Source organism: Delphinus delphis, chromosome 10, assembly GCF_949987515.2.
Source record: "Delphinus delphis chromosome 10, mDelDel1.2, whole genome shotgun sequence".
Lineage (NCBI taxonomy): Eukaryota > Metazoa > Chordata > Mammalia > Artiodactyla > Delphinidae > Delphinus > Delphinus delphis.
The window spans coordinates 36,002,036-36,022,944 of record NC_082692.2 but is presented as its reverse complement, the minus strand read 5'-3'; the positions used below and the strand labels follow the sequence as shown (position 1 = coordinate 36,022,944).

Here is a 20,909-nt window from a genome sequence, read left to right as displayed (position 1 = left end):
GCTTGATTTGTGACCCAAGATATGATCTATCCTGGAGAATGTTCCATGAGCACTTGAGAGGAAAGTGTATTCTGTTCTTTTTGCATGGAATGTCTTATAAATATCAATTAAGTCCATCTTGTTTAATGTATCATTTAAAGCTTGTGTTTCCTTATTTATTTTCATTTTGGATGATCTGTCCATTGGTGAGAGTGGGGTATTAAAGTCCCCTACTATGATTGTGTTACTGTCGATTTCCCCTTTTATGGCAGTTAGCATTTGCCTCATGTACTGAGGTGCTCCTGTGTTTGGTGTGTCAATATTTACAATTGTTATATCTTCTTCTTGGATTGGTCTGTTGATCATTATGTAGTGTCCTTCTGTGTGTCTTGCAATAGTCTTTATTTTAAAGTCTGTTTTGTCTGATATGAGAATTGCTACTCCAGCTTTCTTTTGATTTCCCTTTGCATGGAATATCTTTTTCCATCCCCTCACTTTCAGTCCATATGTGTCCCTACGTCTGAAGTGGGTCTCTTGTAGAACAGCGTATATATGGGTCTTGTTTTTGTATCCATTCAACCAGTCTGTGTCTTTTGGTTGGATCATTGAATCCATTTACATTTAAGGTAATTATCAAAATGTATGTTCCTATTACCATTTCCTTAATTGTTTTGGGTTTTTTATTGTAGGTCTTTTCCTTCTCTTGTGTTTCCTGCCTAGAGTAGTGCCTTTAGCATTTGTTCTAAAGCTGTTTTGGTGGTGCTCAGTTCTCTTAGCTTTTGCTTTTTTCTAAAGGCTTTAATTTCTTCATCGAATCTGAATGAGATCCTTGCTTGGTAGAATAATCTTGGTTGTAGGTGTTTCCCTTTCATCACTTTAAATATGTCCTGCCACTCCCTTCTGGCTTGCGGAGTTTCTCCTGAAAGATCAGCTGTTAACCTTATGGGGATTCCCTTGTGTGTTATTTTTCCCTTGCTGCTTTTAATATTTTTTCTTTGTGTTTAATTTTTGATAGTTTGATTAATATGTGTCTTGGCATGTTTCTCCTTGGATTTATCCTGTATGGGACTCTCTGTGCTTCCTGGACTTGATTGACTATTTCCTTTCCCATATTAGGGAAGTTTTCAACTATAATCTCTTCAAATATTTTCTCAGTCCCTTTCTTTTTCTCTTCTTCTTCTGGGACCCCTGTAATTCGAATATTGATGCATTTAATGTTGTCCCAGAGATCTCTGAGACTGTGCTCAATTGTTTTTCATTCTTTTTTCTTTATTCTCCTCTGCAGTAGTTATTTCCACTATTTTATCTTCCAGGTCACTTTTCCATTCTTCTGCCTCAGTTATTCTGCTATTGATTCCTTCTAGAGAATTTTCAGTTTCAGTAATTGTGTTGTTCATCATTGTTTGTTTGCTCTTTAGTTCTTCTAGGTCCTTGTTGAAAGTTTTTTATATTTTCTCCATTCTATTTCCAAGATCTTGGATCATCTTTACTATCATTACTCTGAATTCTTTTTCAGGTAGACTGCCTATTTCCCCTTCATTTGTTTGGTCTGGTGGGTTTTTACCTTGCTCCTTCATCTGCTGTGTATTTCTCTGTCTTCTCATTTTGCGTAACTTACCGTGTTTGGGGGTCTCCTTTTCACAGGCTGCAGGTTCGTAGTTCCCATTTGTTTGGTGTCTGCCCCCAGTGGCTTAGCTTGGTTCAGTGGCTTGTGTAGGCTTCCTGGTAGAGGGAACTAGTGCTTGTGTTCTCGTGGATGAGGCTGGATCTTGTCGTTCTGGTGGCCAGAACCGCATCCAGTGGTGTGTTTTGGGGTGTCTGTGACCTTATTATGATTTTAGGCAGCCTCTCTGCTAATGGGTGGGGTTGTGTTCCTGTCTTGCTAGTTATTTGGCATAGGGTGTCCAAAACTGTAGCTTGCTGGTCATTGAGTGGAGCTGGGTCTTAGTGTTGAGATGGAGATCTCTGGGAGAGCTTTCACCATTTGATATCATGTGGAGCTGGGAAGTCTCTGGTGAACTAATGTCCTGAACTAGGGTCTCCCACCTCAGAGGCTCAGGCCTGACACCCAGCCAGAGTACCAGGACCCTGTCAGCCACATGGCTTTTGTAGAATTTCTTCAGGGACTTCTGGTTGAGGCTTGGCTCCTGATTGTAATAGTGCAGCTTGGAGGGTGCAGGCTTGCTTTTTCAATCAGCTTGGCAAACTTGCAGATTCACTCCTGCACACACTGGCTGCCCATTCCTGGAGCTTTCCAGCCTGCCGGCCTGAGGCTAGACTATTCTGAACTTTACTATTTATTTCCCTTTACCAGTGAGAGTTACACTTTCATATACTTTCCTGTTACCAATTAGCATCCTTTCATTTTAGCCTAAAGAAGTCCCTTTAACATTTCTTGGAAGACTCATGTAGTGGTGATGAACTCCTTTAGGCTTTTGCTTGTCTGAAAAACTCTTGATCTCTCCTTCAGTTCTGAAGGACAACTTCACCATGTACAGTATTCTTGGTGGCAGGTTTTTTCTTTTAGCACTTTGAGTATATTGTGCTACTCCCTTTTGTCCTGCAAAGTTCCTGCTGAAAAATCTGCTGATAGTCTCATGGGGTGCCCTTGTATGTACCAAGTTGTCTTTCTCTTGCTGTTTTTAAGATCTCTCCTTGTCTTTAACTTTTGACACTTTAATTACGTGTTTTGTTGTGAGTCTCTTTGGGTATATCTGCATGTTAAATAAATAGGCCTTTTTTTTTCACAGAAGGACTAGGTGCTTTTTAGTCAGTTGTCTCTGTGCTGGGCCCTGGGTTGATTGAGTACAAACAAGCCATTTAAGAACTATTTGTCAGTTTACTATGGCCTTGTGGGTCTCATGGACATAAGCCCTGAATTTTGGGGTGCTCACCTCTCAGGTACAGGTCTTAAAAGTTGGGGTGCCCGATGTGGAGTTCAAATCGTTTGCTCCTCAGGGAGAACCTCTGGTCTGTGGGTTCCTTCCCGATTGTGGGTCTCTGTGCCAGGAGTGGGGCTGAACATGAGATTCTGTCTCAGCTTCTCCTGCCAGTTTTGATGTGAGTTTTTCCTTGTTCACCTAATGTGTTAGAGTTGCTCAACTAGTTTTTGGGTTTCTTTGAGTTCCATATGTAGCTGTAGGTTTGGTGTGTCCATGGGAGGAGGTGAGTTCAGTATCGTCCTATGTCACCATCTTGATCTAGAACTTAGTTCTTTTTCTTTTGTGACCACCTGTTCTTTTTTCATTTCTACATTTTTTCTGTCCTTTTTATAGATTCTTAGATTTATAGATTATTAAATCTACATATATTCTCAAATATTTTATATATTCTCAAGGCTATAAATCTCAAATTTTTAGAGTTCTTCATTTATCTCTTTGAGCATCCTAAACATAATTATTTTTAAATTTTTTATTATGGAAAATTTCAAAGAAAAGTAGGGATCCTCTTGCTTCCAAAATTATCACCTCATGGCCAATATAAGTTCATCTCTACCTCCCATACTCCAAGGCCCCCAGATTAACCATAATTAAAGATTATTTTTCAGATTGTTCTATACAATTAATTTCACCTAGACTGAGTGTTTACTCAGATTGTTTTTTATGTTGGCTATCTCTCTCAGTATCGGATTTCTTTTCATGGGTTTTGCAATTTTTTTTTTTTTCACTTTTTTTTTCGGCTGCACCACGCGGCTTGCAAGATCTTAGTTCCCCAACCAGGGATTGAACCTGGGCCCTTGGCAGTGAAAGCGTGGAGTCCTAACCACAGGACTGCCAGAGAATTCCCAAGGGTTTTGCAATTTTTATTTTATAGAGGACTCATTTTGAGTGGCGAGCTTTAAAAAATGTGGCTTTTATGATTTGTTAAAATTGTTTTTCTCCTTCTGCATTTTAGCCTTCCTTAGGAGTCTAGTGGTTTTGTGGCTTCTTCCTGCATCCCCCATCTCCTCAAGTCCAGAGCCAGCTGTTACAATAGTGGTTTACATCCCCTATTCTGCTGTGGTGGGGCAGACCCAGGCAGAGCTGACCTGTCTCAGGTCTTGGTTGTGGACCTGGATCTGTCACCCCATCCGCCACATCCCTAGGTTCATTTAATCTAGATGACCAGATTGCAGCTACAGACAGCCTCCTTCCACAGTGGAGGGATCTAGACCATAGTCCTGATGGTCCCTTTCATACAGGCCACTTTTAGTCTCCTCTGTCCTGCAGGAGCCAAGGGGTTGGCACCCACTGACCAGAGCCCTCAGGCCTGGGCTTCAGCTCCACCTCCTGGCTTGCATGTCTTTTTCACTTCTAGTTCATGGAGATGTTTACCTTGTTTTTAAGTCTTAATGTGTTTGTTTTTTACCTTCTCTTTTTGTGTTTTTTACATTATTCTATGTTTTTGGAGGCGAAAACTGCACCCCATGACCAGAAATATCCTCTAAATATATGGTTTTGAGTTTTCTGCCGCCTCCTTGCCTCTTTTTAGCAACATGCACGCCACAAGTTTTGTTTTCAAAGCATTTTTGTCCTATTTATAAATGCCATTCAGATACTACTGAGGGAAATAAAGAGTTTAAGAAACCTTTGGTGACCACCTCATTCTTATATAAGTAGGTTTTTACACTTAAGAGTATAGCTATTCATAGGCTGTGCTTTGAAAACTTGATTTTGCAAGTCCAAGGAATTCTGGGATTCAGTTATTAACTATTCTTACCCCAAAACAGACTCTTAGTGTTGTCTACACTGGTGTATTCTGTTTTCTTTACCCCATATGCCCTGCTGTTAGCCAAGCTGGATTCTTACTGTTACTTCATTCATGGCCTCTAAAGGAAGCCTTTTCCCTTCCTGTAAAATGTCTTCTCCCTCCCCCTTTTGGAATCCCACTTATTCTCAGATGCTCCCTCCTCAATGAAGCCTTTCCTCCTTGCTGCAGGCGAAAGTCATTTCTCCTCCTCAGAACTCACAACAGTTCACACCACTCTTATTACACTTACTACACACTAATTTGTAATATAACCATTTGTGGAAATTCCTTGAACCTTTATATTCCTTCCCCTCTCTGAGCTTCTGTGACTCTAAGTGTGAAAATTAATTGAGGCATGTTGCAGAAAAGACCTTACTTTTATTTTCCTTTGTGAAACTTTCATATCAAAGATTCTCAGAAAAACAGAAAAACCCATTAAAAATAGAATTAACTTTTAATCAAGTGAGATATTCATATTTGGGCCAGAACAGGCAGGAATATAGCAATGTTTATATGTTACTTTAAAGAGTTCAAAAGAGTCTCATATATATTCTCATTTGCTTCTCATAGCAAGCTGCTGAGGTAGAGCAGCTGTGATTATATCCATTTTGGCTGAAAAACACCAACTAAAAATATAAATAAGAACATGATGATTTAAGTTCCATTATCTCATGTAGGTGGTACAATAAAATAATTAGTAGTCAGAGTGTCAGAAGGTTCTGGTTTGAACTTGCAACACAATTATCTTGGGCCTTGGTTTTCTTGGCCGTAAAATAACCCAATGACTTCTAGGGCCAAGCTAAAAAATTCTGATTTTAAATGCACTTAATTTGTAATTGAAAATGTCACGACATATTCTTTGATTTCCTTCTGAAGGATGTTTGCATATCTGCCATTAAGGAGAAGGATATTGAAGCCAAGCTGACTCAGGTGATTGAGAATTGGACCAACCAGAACCTGAGTTTTGCAGCATTTAAGGGAAAGGGAGAGCTGCTGCTCAAAGGAACTGAATCGGGAGAGATTATCACCTTGATGGAGGATAGTTTAATGGTCTTAGGTTCCTTACTAAGCAACAGGTAATTTTATAATTTTCAGGGGAGGGTTTTGATTTGGTATTTAGGGTTATATAATTTTAGATAAAAGCCCAGTTTTGTAGCTGTGGCACAACACAAGATTCTGACCTAAAGTGTTGACTCTTGTCTGTCCTTAAATGAACTACCTATTTTCCCTACTAATCATGGCCTACATCTCTTCTACGGTACTCACCTCCCCTTCCTGTGTTTCCTGATGGGCCCCATCATAATTATTCTCCGTCAGATTGGCAGCTTACCTCCTAAACATCTGGACTCCCCACGAAGATGACACCTTCATTTTATCTCCTTTCTCTTTTCATTCTCTGATTTTTCATCATTGCCCTCCTTGGCTAAACCTGCTCAAGTGTTTAACCAATAGCCCAGGAAAAGTATGCTGTCAACACATGAAGGAATATAATGAAGGGCTTGACACTTACACACTTGGAATTTTTATGGTGAAAAGTGGCCATATCTGTGCTGGGTCCACTGCAGCCTAAACGAGGCAACATGTCCATCACTGGACTACTGAACCGCTTGAAGGTGACTCTTATCTCAAGCGCAGCTTTAGGAAATGGGACCCAGATTAAGTACACTGTCTTGGCATTAGCAACCTCTAATCCCCTAGCTGACTATCCAGTAATTCTTAACTGGTCTTCACCCTAACACACCTAAGAAATATGTCACATTATCTCAGAGGTCATTAACAGAGGTCAGTGTCCATGGGGATTCTAATACCCTACCTCCAGGTTGGGACTGCTGTTTCATGAATGACATCCTGCATTACCTCTGGCTCAGAGGCAGTCTTGTATTTGGATAATGTACTAACTCACAAAGCTCCTAATTCTGGGTTGAAGTTGCTGGGGTTAAACTCCTAGGGTATGTCCTCTGCTTTCAGGGAATCTGAATAACCTGGCAAAGGTGACCATAGGCCATTCAGTGGTTCCTAGTCTTCACAGGCTGCTACTTCCCCATGGTTCATTGCAAATTTTTCCATCTTGATTTCCTGAATGATGACCTCTTGAGGAAAGGCTGTAGATTCACCTGAACCTGGTGTGTAGCCCAAGAATTCAGGACTTGAAGCCTTTCTTAATTTCATTCTTAACTTGCATATAACCTGAATATTATAGTACTTATTTATGATACTAGTAAATTCAATGTTGAGGCCCTGCTAGAAGGAGTATAAGGATATCTAAGAAGTCACAACACTTCAGTAGATTCTCCTCCTAGAGAACTTTGCAGCATCAAGTGGATCCAGAAAACCTCTTCTAGAGCCAACCACAGACTGATCTCATAGAAGGCAGTACCAGCTGGATCTCTAGGGCTACCTGGATGTGAGAATGAAATTGTGTATCTTCATGGGTGAGGCTTCACTCACCTGGATTCCCTGGATGGTGACACTTTCCTGGTGGGTCCCTGATTCCCTGGCATTCCAAGGGCCTTCCTACCTGTTGTGAACAGGTTCCACCACACAAAGCTGTGCAATGCAGGTACCTGGCCAAACGACAAAAACTGGTCATTAGTGATTTTATTTCAAATCTCCCTTTTTCTTGTTGGGAAGTTACATGCCATCAAAGATGGGTTTTTTTTTTATTCCGTGCAAAATTATTTTTGGCTCCAAATATCTAAGTCCTTCAACTCCCTGAAATGCCCTTCCTTACCGTCTTGGTCTGTGTGTATTGATCTTGAAGGGTTTTTTTGGCATATTGACTGCCTTTCAGCTCTAGCCTGATGGCCAGATGAACACTATAAATTGGGAGTTGAGAAAAATGCCTCTTACTGCCAGATCAACTCATCTACCTCCTTGGGACAGTTTTTGTACAACCCCTTTATACCTCCATGTATAACATAGTCTTCCATAGAAGTGAAGGGTTACGCTTAGGCATCAAACCATTCCCAGAAGAACCCCATTCTTCATGTGAGCCCCTTCAAGTCATCCTGTCCTGGATCAAGTAAAGTTTTAAGACTGTACTCAACAAATGCCACTCACCGGGAAATTCCACTACACAACTTCAAAGCTACTTGCCATGGCCACAAACTGAAGTCAGCTTCTTAATTCAACTGTTGTTAATTAGGTCTTTCCCCAGTATCTTCCCATCACTTCCTCATGGCATCCACTCTGTTTCTTGTCTTTCTTAGTTGTGCCCAGCTTTCTGGACACCTTGTGTTCTCATGAACACTTCAGCTAGCCCTGATGGTGAAAAAACAGGAACCAGGCTTTTGGGGGATAGCAATTCTGTATCGTTAACGCTGCAGAATCTAGGCGTAGTGCCTGGTGGAATTAGCAGTCTATGGGTGGGAAGAGCACATCTGTAGTAGACATCAGACCTCAAGCTTGACCCTGGCCTTGTGGTAGTAGTTCCATAGACAAGTAACAACAGTACCCTCTGTGTGATTTTCCACTTGGATTTGGTTCACAAAAGACTCGGAAAGCCATCTTATTCCTTGTTTTCCCTTTACTCAGAGGAACAACCAGCACAATTCCTTTACTGGACCTCTGTGGCTTAAAACTTGGTGAACTTCTTAGTTTATCACTGATACATGGGACCATTAAGTGAAATCACTATAATTATATGCTTCATTCATAAAAATGCAAACATCTTATTAACTGTATGAAATTTAATAGGAGCTGCTTTTTTTTTTAGGAAAAAATGTTCAGTGTCAAAGGAATTTTTCTCCTATTATTTGTTATAAGCCATACTATTTTCTGAATCTTCCTTAAAATGTAATATCTTTCCATTCTTACTTTTTAGATATAATGCTCCATTTAAAAAAAATATCCAGAATTGGGTGTATAAATTGTCCACTTCCTCAGATATAATTGAAGAGTGGCTAGTAGTCCAGAACCTTTGGGTTTATCTTGAAGCTGTCTTTGTAGGTGGGGATATTGCCAAACAGCTACCTCAGGTAAATATGGTTTTTTTAAGTGCTGATAGAATAATTTAGTGTATGTTGTTTATATGTCTCTGTAAAAGTCTTCAGAAAGACATAAGTCATGTCTTGATTATTTGCACCAGGGGTTTGCAAACTATGGCCAACTCACCTGTTTTGTTTTTTAATTTTATTTTTGGCTGTGTTGGATCTTCATTGCTGCGCGCGGGCTTTCTCTAGTTGCGGCAAGCTGGGGCTACTCTTTGTTGAGGTGCATGGGCTTCTCATTGCTGTGGCTTCTCTTGTTGTGGAGCACGGGCTCTCGGGCACAGGCTCAGTAGTTGTGGAGCACGGGCTTATTTGCTCCGTGGCATGTGGGATCTTCCCGGACCACGGATCAAACCCGTGTTTCCTGCATTGGCAGGCAGATTCTTAACCACTGTGCCACCAGGGAAGTCCCACCTGTTTCTGTAAGTACAGTTTTATTGGAATACAGCCATGTGCATTCATTTATATTCTGTCTGTGGCTTCTTTAGCATTACAATGGCAGAGTTGAATAGTTGTAACAGAGACCATATGGCCTACAAAGCCTAAAATATTTAGCATCTTGCCCTTTACAAAGAAGTTTTTTTAAAAAAGTGCTGACCTTTGATTTACATTAGTAGAAACAAGAAACTCACATAATTTTCAAATCTCCAGGTTGTCTGAAGAGGTACATTTGAATATGATACTATTAAATTATAATAGTTCATCTCTTCTTAGAATTAGACTTATTCCTCTGAGAGTACAAGTTAAAATAATCTGTATTCTGTAACCACAAATTAACTATTAGTAAGTTGTTAACTAATAGTAGATCAGAAACATGAGGCAAGGAAACTTAGCCTTAGAAGCCTGTAACAAATTCTTTAAAACAGCTCTATGGGACCTTTTAAATGAATGCCAGTAACTTACTAATAATTATTCTATGAAGGTAATTTTCCTCTTATAAAATTAGGCCTACTCTTTCTTTTTTTAAACATTTATTTAAAAAAATTTTTTTTGGCTGCATCGGGTCTTAAGTTGCAGCATGCGGGGTCTTTGTTGAGGCGTATGGGATCTTTCGTTGCCGGCGCGGGGCCTCTTTGTTGCGGCGCGGGGCTTCTCTTTAGTTGTGGCATAGGGACTCCAGGGTGTGTGGGCTCTGTAGTTTGCGGCACGCGGGCTCCCTCGTTGAGGTGTGTGAGCGCAGTAGTTGTGGCGCATGGGCTTAGTTGCCCCGCGGCATGTGGGATCTTATTTCCCTGACCAGGGATCAAACCCGTGTCCCATGCATTGGAAGGTGGATTCTTTATCACTGGACCACAAGGGAAGTCCCCTAAGCCTACTCTTTTGAATTTCCATACCTATGGCATCACTATAGATTAAAAATCAAGGACAAAGCATTTTGAAAATAGCTGGTTTCCCTTTGTAACACATTTTAAAAACATAAATCATTTTTAATCAGAAAGTTTTATTTTTTAAAAGTGCACTTAAAAGTTTTAACAGAGGCAAGATCATGCCAGTTTCTAAAAGCATTTTAAAAAATTGAATGCAAAGCTTAATATCATCCATGGTAAACAGTTTTCATTTGCAAAAATGCTTTGTTTTGGATTTTTACTGTTTTCTTTTTCTTTTTCCTGGGGTACTATTAAGCTTTAATTATTCCAAAATACTGAGATCAAATTATTTTCATGCTTCTTCAGTTTGCTCATCAAACCAAAACACCTGGGGTACTGAAAGACTAGATTTGCGATTTAAGTTGATAGCTCTGCAGATTAATCCTGTGGCACTTTGAAAAATGTATTAAATGTAAGGAAAAATATCAGCGGTAAACCTCATTGTGATAGAGCAGCATTTCAATAAGCCGTTCTCTTGTTCCAGAGTTAATTCAGATGAAAAGAAAATTGCCCCTTTAAATTATGTAGCCTGAGACTAATAGGCTGGTTTGAGGAACTATAGGAGATGCCAAAGTGAAGACCTGGCTTCATTCAGTTATCCACATGCCAACTTTTACTTCTGTTTTTAGGAAGCAAAACGTTTTCAGAATATTGACAAGTCATGGGTAAAGATAATGCAGCGAGCTCATGAGAATCCCAATGTGATTGGTTGCTGTGTTGGAGATGAAACTATGGGGCAGCTTTTGCCTCATTTACATGAACAATTGGAAGTATGTCAGAAGTCACTTACAGGGTAAGAGTTTAATTTTTAAATTACCTATCCTTTTATATGTGATGGTGTTTTATCCCAAACAAGTTCATAGAATTGACTGCATTTTTGGTTTGGTAGTGATGGTTGAGGTGGTGGTAGGAATTTAACATGTCACATAAATTTAATTTCTCTGCAAAAAAAGACACCTTCAAGTTGAGGGTGGGTGAGTTACAGCATTGTATTAGTTTTGTGGGGCTGCTGTAACAAATTACCACAAACTGGGTGGCTTAAGACAACTGAAATTTATTTTCTCACAATCCTGGAGGCCAGAAGTCTGAAATCAAGTTAGCAGCACCTTCTGAGGGCTCTAGGGAGAATCTTTCTTTGCCTCTTCCAGGTTCTGGTGGGTCTTGGCTTGTGGCTATGTAACTCCAATCTCTGTCTCTGTCCTTCTCCTCTTCCTGTGTGTCTCTTATGAGGACACTTGTCATTGGATTTAGGGCTCATCTGAATAATCCAAGATTATCTCTTCTCGAGATCCTTAACTTCGGTACATTTGCAAAGACCCTTTTTGTAAATGAGGCCACATTCACAGATTCCAGGGAATAGGATGTGGACATATCTTTTTGGGGCTACCAGTCAACACACTACAGGCATGGAGTAGAGATGTGCACTCAGAGAACAATTAACCAGACAAACTCACAGATAGTTTTCTTAAAAGGCAGTTCATTCTCAATTTCTATTTGAAACAGGGTAACGATATATCTTAGTTTGTCCAAATTTATGCCTCTGTCCTGGCTGAATGGCTATTTGTCCCCCCTCTCTCTCAAAATATCTTGGTTTGGAGGTAAATTATGTGTTCCCCCTGGGTTTAAGCCGCGAGGTTCACAGGACTCTTAGAAAGGTTGCAGGAGGGCTCGTGATGAGAAAGAAGATAGGATGGAGCAGGCTTGCTCTGGGTCACGTTCTTATTTCCACTTGTTTTCCCAGATGCCATCCATGGTGCAGCAGGACTTTCTTTCTAACCAAACATTTCAGAGGCAAATGGGAAATGACTGTAGGTGTTTGCTACTATCTTATTGATGTTAGTGATTGCGTCTTGGCTAAAAAACCCCAAAATTAATAATTCAGAAAAAATTATTTGGTAACGTGACTTTATTTAAAGGTATTTGGAGAAGAAGCGATTACTATTTCCAAGATTCTTCTTTGTATCTGATCCAGTTCTCCTGGAAATTCTTGGACAAGCCAGTGATTCCCATACCATACAAGTATGTAATCTAAGTATCTGTTGCCTAAATCCTTTTTTTCCACAACCTATGTGTTAAAAAATAAAAATGAAGTTAATGTCTTAAAAGTACAGTCAGGAAAAAAGAGTATTAAAAATTATGTTGGTTATAAAATGTCTTATTTTCTTTGTATTCGGAGCCCGTCAGCCTGAGGCAAGAGTCACCGATTATGCAACTCACCAGCTGGGTGACCTTGGCCAGCTTCTTAATTTTCCTGTGCCTCAGTTTCCTTGTCTGTAAAATCAGGATATTAATCATTTCCACCTCATGGGATAGTCATAAAGATTACACGAGATAATTCATTGAAAAGTTCTGGACACACAGTATGTGCTCACTAAATGTAATTCATTGTTATGAGTATTTTAATCTAAATATTCTTGATCAAATAGGGATTGTGGTTTGGATTTGTCCTTTTTTTGTCCCAAGTGCTTCTCAAATGCTTTTATTGCCATTTCCAAGGGCAATACTTCCAGGAGGAAGAGAAAAACTACAGAGAACTGGGTGTGAGAGGCACTGGAACACCAATCCCAGGGACATTTCTGGTTTGGGAATTTGGGAAACAGCTAGTAATACCTTCCTTGTTGGTTTCCAGGGAGTTGAGGGGATGAGAAAGGAAAGGAGGGAAGTAGAAGCTGTGTAAGGCAGACATAGAGCCAAGAGAGGACTGAGCTGTCCCTGGGAGGGAAGAGGGCAGGAACCATGTGGTTCAGTGTCCATCGGGAGGAAGATGACAGTTACTAGTCGAATCTCCATAATGTAAGAGATGCATTTGTAGGTCTTGGAGGAAACATTCTGTAGGGCTGGATTTTTAAAAGTGGGCTTCCAAGTCAGTCAAGGGTCAAAGAAGAGTCTTTTTTTTTTTTTTGAGACAATGAAGTAAATTCTTAATCTCTTACAAATATAAAAAATAGTAAAGCTTTTAAAAACATCTCAGTGACTTTTGTGTTTAACGTCATGTATGATGTGTTTGCTCTGTCTTGTGCTTTCTTATAGCCACATCTCCCTGCAGTGTCTGACAACATAAATGAGGTGACCTTTCACGCAAAAGACTATGATCGTATCATGGCTGTCATATCAAGAGAAGGAGAAAAAATTATTGTAATTTAACTTGGTTAAAATTTTATTAGGATTTCTTTAAAAATTTAGATTTGAGGAGAATGCAATTCTCTTATGAAAGAAAGGGAGGGGAGTGGTGTCGGGTTTTAGTTCTGTAGCCCTGGCTTTGTAACAGACTAGTTTGGATAACTCATTTAACTTCTCTGAGGCTCATTTTATTATCTATACAATGAAAGTTTTAGACCAAATGATCTTTATAGTTCTTTCCACATATAGTATTAGTTGATTTTACTCACGTTTTAAATATTTTATATGAAATTGTTTGCTTTGCCTGAGGTTCTTTGATTTATGACATTTGTAAAAATACCAAATTATTATCAATTTGTAACGTATTTGTAATATATCTTTTAGTTGGATAATCCTGTTATGGCCAAAGGTCCCGTGGAGATTTGGCTTCTGGACATGTTAAAAATGCAGATGTCGTCCTTACATAATATAATTAGATCTGCATTCTATCAAATCAGTGATTCAGGATTTCAGCTCTTACCTTTCCTCAATCACTTTCCAGCACAGGTGAGAATACATGACATTTAAATAGCGAAATAAGGGGGAAAGATATGCAGGAGGCAGTTAGCCTGATGACGTGGAGGCTGTTCAAGCTTAGAACTAGTTAGAGAGGCCCACCCACCCTCAGCCCCCAACCACCTGCTTGACCACTTGCTTGTCCACCTAAACCGTTCTAGGCCAACCCATCCCATCCCTGAGAAGAGGATTTGCCACTGTACTTCCATCATTGAGGATATACACTGAGACTAAAGCACTAACGAGAAATTTCATCTTATGTATAAGCGACACCTATCTATGTATAAAAACCGTCTATCTATATCTATTCATACATAAATATAGACACAGATATAGATATGGATATGGACATATATAAAAGGAAGGAGCATATCTTTTTCTGAAATGAAATCCACCTTGCCTTTTGTTTATTTTGCCTTCAAATAATTAAAAATTGGCATAATTTGTTAAATACGACTAAGTTCCTTTTTAATATTTAATTTAATTAATTTATTTATTTGGCTGTGTCGGGTCTAAGTTGTGGCACGTGGGATCTTCATTGCGGCATGTGGGATTTTTCATTGTGGCACGCTGGCTTCTCTCTACTTGTGGCGCACAGGCTCCAGAGTGCGTGGGCTCAGTCATTGTGGTGCACGGGCTTAGTTGCCCCGTGGCATGTGGGATCTTAGCTCCCCGACCAAGGATCAAACCTGCGTCCCCTGCTTTGGAAGGCAGATTCTTAACCAATGGACCACCAGGGAAGTCCCACGTTAACTGTGACGAAGTTTTAAAGAGAGAAGACCTTGAAGAGGCTGGAGCAGGTGTTCTCTTGAACAACTCTCCTGCCCTTTGGCTCTTAGAAGTGCATTGTCAGGTGCCAGGTATTATTAAAACGGGGCACAGAAAATGAAGAGCTAACAGTTCCATTACATTTTCAGCCAAGATAAATGAAAAGTGATGGTTTGCGATCTGGGTCAGAGATAGTGTGGGATAGAAGGCAAGAGCTATCTAAGGAAAATATAGGCAGGTTTTACTTCCCCAGCTGCTCCTCCCAACCTGAACTCCAAATCCTATGTTACTGCACACACAGTGGAGGCAGCTGAAATGATATGAAATTGTTCAAATGACAGAAGTACAGACATAAAATCAACCTTCACTGGAGAGAATATTTTAGTATTGTTTTTGTATTGTATAATATCCTTGGTAAACTTTAATATTCTTATTAGCATTTGTGATAAAGCTTTATAAAATACTTTATTTGATAAGCTGAGAAAAATAGCTCCTTAGACTAAATCAACATACTTTCTCTCTCTCAGGAAAGCTTGATCACCCTTTATACGCTGAAGGAGATATAGGATTAAAGTTGGAAAAGTTGAAAAGCAAATTTAAAGTAGCAGTGAAGTTGAACAGGATATAGTAGGAAAGTTGACTAACTCTTAGGATTTTATTTAATGTGTGTATATATACATATATATATATATACACACACACATACACACAAAGGTTTTTAGATAAAAATCTTAACACTGTACTGGGCAAATTTCAGTTTTCTGGAAAAATTGCTTTAAAGAGTAATGAATATATAAATATATTCATTCTATATTCATTCAATATATTCATTCAATATATATATTACTCTTTAAATTGCATTTTATTTCATTTATTTTTAAAATAAATAAATTTATTTATTTATTTACTTGTTTATTTTTGGCTGTGTTGGGTCTTCGTTGCTGCGTGCGGGCTTTCTCTAGTTGCAGCGAGCAGGGGCTATTCTTCATTGCTGTGCATGGGCTTCGCGTTGTGGTGGCTTTTTTTGTTGCGGAGCACAGGCTCTAGGCATGTGGGCTTCAGTAGCTGTGGCACACAGGCTCAGTAGTTGTGACTCACGGGCTCTAGGGCTCAGGCTCAGTAGTTGTGGCACGTGAGCTTCGTTGCTCCATGGCATGTGGGATCTTCTTGGACCAGGGATCAAACCTGTGTCCTGTGCATTGGCAGGCGGATTCTTAACCACTGTGCCACCAGGGAAGTCCCTAAATTGCATTTTATAAAGCAGGTTTCCCAAATAAATTTGCCTATTATACAATGTTAATTTTTTATCTAAAATTGTTTAAAATTTCACGTCTATTTTCTTCTCAAACACGTTTTTAAGATTATGAACACAATGGATCCTTGTTGCAAAAATTGGGGAAAACTTGAAGAATATGAAAGTGAAAATAAAAATTTCCCATTTTTCCACCACTTGGAAATGATGACTTAATATTTCCATGTGGTCCCTTTCAGTATTTTTTAATATGCTTATTATAAGCATCAAATAATATTGATGAGAATGAGCATTCCTATTTTATTTTTTATTGTAATGAAACATCCTCCAGTTTTCCCTGTGAAGTCTGCTGCCTTCTTAAACCTAGTGAAAAACACAATTTAAGCTTTTCTTGGTGACTTAGGGTAGTCATTTTATTTTTCTCATCATTATTAGATTATAATTACTATACAATGTTGTGTTAGTTTATGCTGTACAACAAAGTGAATCAGTTATATGTATACATATACCTGCATACCCCCTCCTTCTTGGGCCTCCCTCCCACCCTCCCCATCCCACCCCTCTAGGTCGTCACAAAGCACCGAGCTGATCTCCCTGTGCTATACAGCAGCTTCCCACTAGCTATCTATTTTACACATGGTAATGTATATATGTCAATGTTACTTTCTCAGTTCGTCCCACTCTCCCCTTCCTCCTCTGTGTCCACGAGTCTGTTCTCTATGTCTGCGTCTCTATTCCTGCCCTGCTAGTAGGTTCATCAGTACCATTTTTCTGGATTCCATATAAATGTGTTAATATATGGTATTTGGTTTTTCTTTCTGACTTACTTCACTCTGCATGACGGACTCTAGGTCCATCCACATCACTAACAATGACTCAATTTCATTCCTTTTTATGGCTGATATTCCACTGTATATATGTACCACATCATCTCTGTCCATTCATCTGTTGATGGACATTTAGGTTGCCTCCATGTCCTGGCTATTGTAAATAGTGCTGCGCTGAACATTGTGGTACATGACTCTTTTTGAATTATGGTTTTCTCAGGGTATATGCCCAGTAGTGGGATGGCTGGGTCACATGGTAGTTGTATTTTTAGTTTTGTAAGGAACCTCCATACTGTTCTCCATAGTGGCTGTATCAATTTACATTCCCACCAACAGTGCAGGAGGGTTCCATTTTCTCCACACTCTCTCCAGCATTTATTGTTTGTAGATTTTTTGATGATGGCCATTCTGACCGGTGTGAAGTGATACCTCATTGTGGTTTTGATTTGCATTTCTCTAATGATTAGTGATGTTGAGCATCTTTTCAAGTGCTTGTTGGCCATCTGTATGTCTTCTTTGGAGAAATGTCTATTTAGGTTTTCTGCCCATTTTTGGATTGAGTTGTTTGTTTTTATTGATATTAAGCTGCATGAGCATTTTGGAGATTAATCCTCTGTCAGTTGCTTCATTTGCAAATATTTTCTCCCATTCTGAGGGCTGTCTTTTCGTCTAGTTTATGGTTTCCTTTGCTGTGCAAAAGCTTTTAAGTTTCATTAGGTCCCATTTATTTATTTTTGCTTTTATTTCCATTTCTTTAGGAGGTGGGCCAAAAAGGATCTTGCTGTGATTTATGTCAAGGAGTGTGCCACCTCTGTTTTCCTCTAAGAGTTTTATAGAGTCTGTCCTTAGATTTAGGTCTTTAAATCCATTTTGAGTTTATTTTTGTGTATGGTGTTGGGAAGTGTTCTAATTTCATTCTTTTACATGTAGCTGTCCAGTTTTCCTAGCACCACTAGTGAAGAGGCTGTCTTTTCTCCATTGTATATTCTTGCCTCCTTTGTCAAAGATAAGGTGACCATAGGTGCATGGGTTTATCTCTGGGCTTTCTATCCTGTTCCATTGATGTATATTTCTGTTTTTCTGCCTGTACCATACTGTCTTGATTACTGCAGCTTTGTGGTATAGTCTGAAGTCAGGGAGCCTGATTCCTCCAGCTCCGTTTTTCTTTCTTAAGATGCTTTGGCTATTCGGGGTCTTTTGTGTTTCCATACATATTGTAAAATTTTTTGTTCTAGGTCTGTGATAAATACCATAGGTGATTTGATAGGGATTGCACTGAATTTGTAAACTGCTTTGGGTAGTATAGTCATTTCCACAATGTTGATTCTTCCAACCCAAGAACATGGTATATCTCTCCATCTATTTTTATCATCTTTGATTACATTCATCAGTGTCTTATAGTTTTCTGTATACAGGTCTTTTGTCTCCATAGGTAAGTTTATTCCTAGGTATTTTATTCTTTTTGTTTCAATAATAAATGGGATTGTTTCCTTAATTTCTATTTCTGAAATTTCATTGTTAGTGTACAGGAATGCAAGAGATTTCTGTGTATTAATTTTGTATCCTACGACTTTACTAAATTTGTTGATTAGCTCTAGTAGTTTTCTGGTGGCACCTTTAGGATTTTCTATGTATAGTATCATGTCATCTGCAAACCGTGCCAATTTTAGTTCTTCTTTTGACATTTGGATTCCTTTTATATCTTTTTATTCTCCGATTGCTGTGGCTATGATTTCCAAAACTATGTTGAAAAATAGTGGTGAGAGTGGGCACCCTTGTCTTGTTCCTGATCTTAGAGGAAATGGTTTCAGTTTTTCGCCACTGAGAATTTTGTTTGCTGTCGGTTTGTCATATATGGCCTTTGTTATGTTGAGGTAGGTTGCTTCTATGCCCACTTTCTGGAAAGTTTTTATCATAGATGGGTGTTGAATTTTGTCGGAAACTTTTTCTGCATCGATTGAGATTATTCTATGGTTTTTATCTGTCAGTTTGTTAATATGGTGTATCACATTGATTGATTTGCATATATTGAAGAATCCTTGCATTCCTGGGATAAACCCCACTTGATCATGGTGTATGATCCATTTAATGTGTTGTTGATTCTGTTTGCTAGTATTTTGTTGAGGCTTTTTTGCATCTATGTTCAACAGTGATATTGGTCTGTAATTTTCTTTTTTTGTGTTATCTTTGTCTGGTTTTGTTATCAGGGTGATGGTAGCCTTGTTGAATGAGTTTGGGAGTGTTCCTTCCTCTGCTATATTTTGGAAGAGTTTGAGAAGGATAGGTGTTAGCTCTTCTCTAAATGTTTGATAGAATTCGCCTGTGAAGCTGTCTGGGCCTGGGCTTTTGTTTGTTGGAAGATATTTAATCACAGTTTCAATTTCAGTGCTTGTGATTGGTCTGTTCGTAGTTTCTGTCTCTTCTTGGTTCAGGCTTGGAAGATTGTACTTTCCTAAGAATTTGTCCATTTCTTCCAGGTTGTCCATTTTATTGGCATATAGTTGCTTGTAGTAATCTCTCATGATTCTTTGTACTTCTGCAGTGTCAGTTGTTACTTCTTGTTCATTTCTAAATCTGTTGATTTGAGTCTTCTCCCTTTTTTTCTTGATGAGTCTGGCTAATGGTTTATCAGTTTTGTTTATCTTCTCAAAGGTTCAGCTTTTCGTTTTATTGATTTTTGCTATTGTTTCCTTCATTTCTTTTTCATTTATTTCTGATCTGATTTTTATGATTTCTTTCCTTCTACTAATTTTGGGTTTTTTTTTTCTTATTTCTCTAATTGCTTTAGGTGTAAGGTTAGGTTGTTTATTTGAGATTTTTCTTGTTTCTTGACGTAGGATTGTATTGCTATAAACTTTCCTCTTAGAACTGCTTTTCTACATCCCATAGGTTTTGGGTCATCATGTTTTCATTGTCATTTGCTTTTAGGTATTTTTTGATTTCCTCAGTGATCTCTTGGTTGTTTAGTAGCATATTGTTTAGCCTCCATGTTTTTTTTTTCTTTTACAGTTTTTTTCCTGTATTTGATATCTAGTCTCATAGTGTTGTAGTCGGAAAAGATACTTGATATGATTTCAATCTTCTTAAATTACCAAGCCCTTGATTTGTGACCCAAGATGTGATCTATCCTGGAGAATGTTCCATGAGCAGTTGAGAAGAAAGTGTATTCTGTTTTTGGATGGAATGTCCTATAAGTATCAATTAAGTCCATCTGGTCTAATGTGTCATTTAAGGCTTGTGTTTCCTTATTAATTTTCTGTCTGGATGATCTGTCCATTGGTGTAAGTGAGGCATTAAAGTCTCCCTCTGTTATTGTGTTAGTGTTGATTTCCCCTTTTGTGGCTGTTAGCCTCTGCTTTATGTATTGAGGTGCTCCTATGTTGGGTGCATAAATATTTACAATTGTTATATCTTGCTCTTGGATTGATCCCTTGATCATTATGTAGTGTCCTTCCTTGTCTCTTATAATAGTCTTTATTTTAAAGTCTATTTTGTCTGATATGAGTATTGCTTACTCCAGCTTTCTTTTGATTTCCCTTTGCATGGAATATCTTTTTCTATCTCCTCACTTTCAGTCTGTATGTGTCCCTAGGTCTGAAGTGGGTCTCTTGTAGATAGCATATATATGGGTCTTATTTTTGTATCCATTCAGCCAGTCTGTGTCCTTTGGTTGGGGCATTTAATCCATTTACATTTTTAAAAAATTTATTTATTTATTTATTTTTGGCCACATTGGATCTTCATTGTGGTGCATGGGCTTCTCATTGCAGTGGCTTCTCTTGTTGTGGAGCACAGGCTTCAGCACACGGGCTTCAGTAGTTGTTGCATGTGGGCTCAGTAGTTGTGGCTCACGGGCTCTAGAGCGCAGGCTCAGTTGTTGTGGCACATAGACTTAGTTGCTCTGTGGCATGTAGGATCTTCCCAGACCAAGGATCGAACCCGTGTCCCCTGCATTGGCAGGCGGATTCTTAACCACTGCGCCACCAGGGAAGTCCCTAATCCATTTACATTTAAGGTGATTATTGATATGTATGTTCCTATAACCATTTTCTTAAATGTTTTGGATTTGTTTTTGTAGGTCTTTTCCTTCTTTTCTGTTTCGTGCCTAGAGGAGTTGTTTAGCATTTGTTATAAAGCTGGTTTGGTGGTGCTGAATTCTCTTAACTTTTGCTTGTCTCTAAATCTTTTGATTTCTCTGTCGAATCTGAATGAGATCCTTGCTGGGTAGAGTAATCTTGGTTGTAGGTTTTTCCCTTTCATCGCTTTAAATATGTCTTGCCACTCCCTCTGGCTTGCAGTTTCTGCTGAAAGATCAGCTGTTAAC

At 38.9% G+C, this 20,909-nt stretch overlaps 1 protein-coding gene across 1 annotated transcript in view; it reads left to right on the top strand.

Annotated features, from left to right (window-relative positions):
• DNAH8 (dynein axonemal heavy chain 8) overlaps positions 1 to 20,909 on the top strand; it is a 328,229-nt gene that overhangs the window by 120,444 nt on the left and 186,876 nt on the right. Inside the window, exons 36-41 of the mRNA XM_060021883.1 lie at positions 5,584 to 5,783; positions 8,531 to 8,684; positions 10,693 to 10,856; positions 11,980 to 12,082; positions 13,094 to 13,198; positions 13,568 to 13,729. Of these exons, the coding sequence (XP_059877866.1) occupies positions 5,584 to 5,783; positions 8,531 to 8,684; positions 10,693 to 10,856; positions 11,980 to 12,082; positions 13,094 to 13,198; positions 13,568 to 13,729 (888 nt within the window). The remainder of the gene's footprint in view (positions 1 to 5,583; positions 5,784 to 8,530; positions 8,685 to 10,692; positions 10,857 to 11,979; positions 12,083 to 13,093; positions 13,199 to 13,567; positions 13,730 to 20,909) is intronic.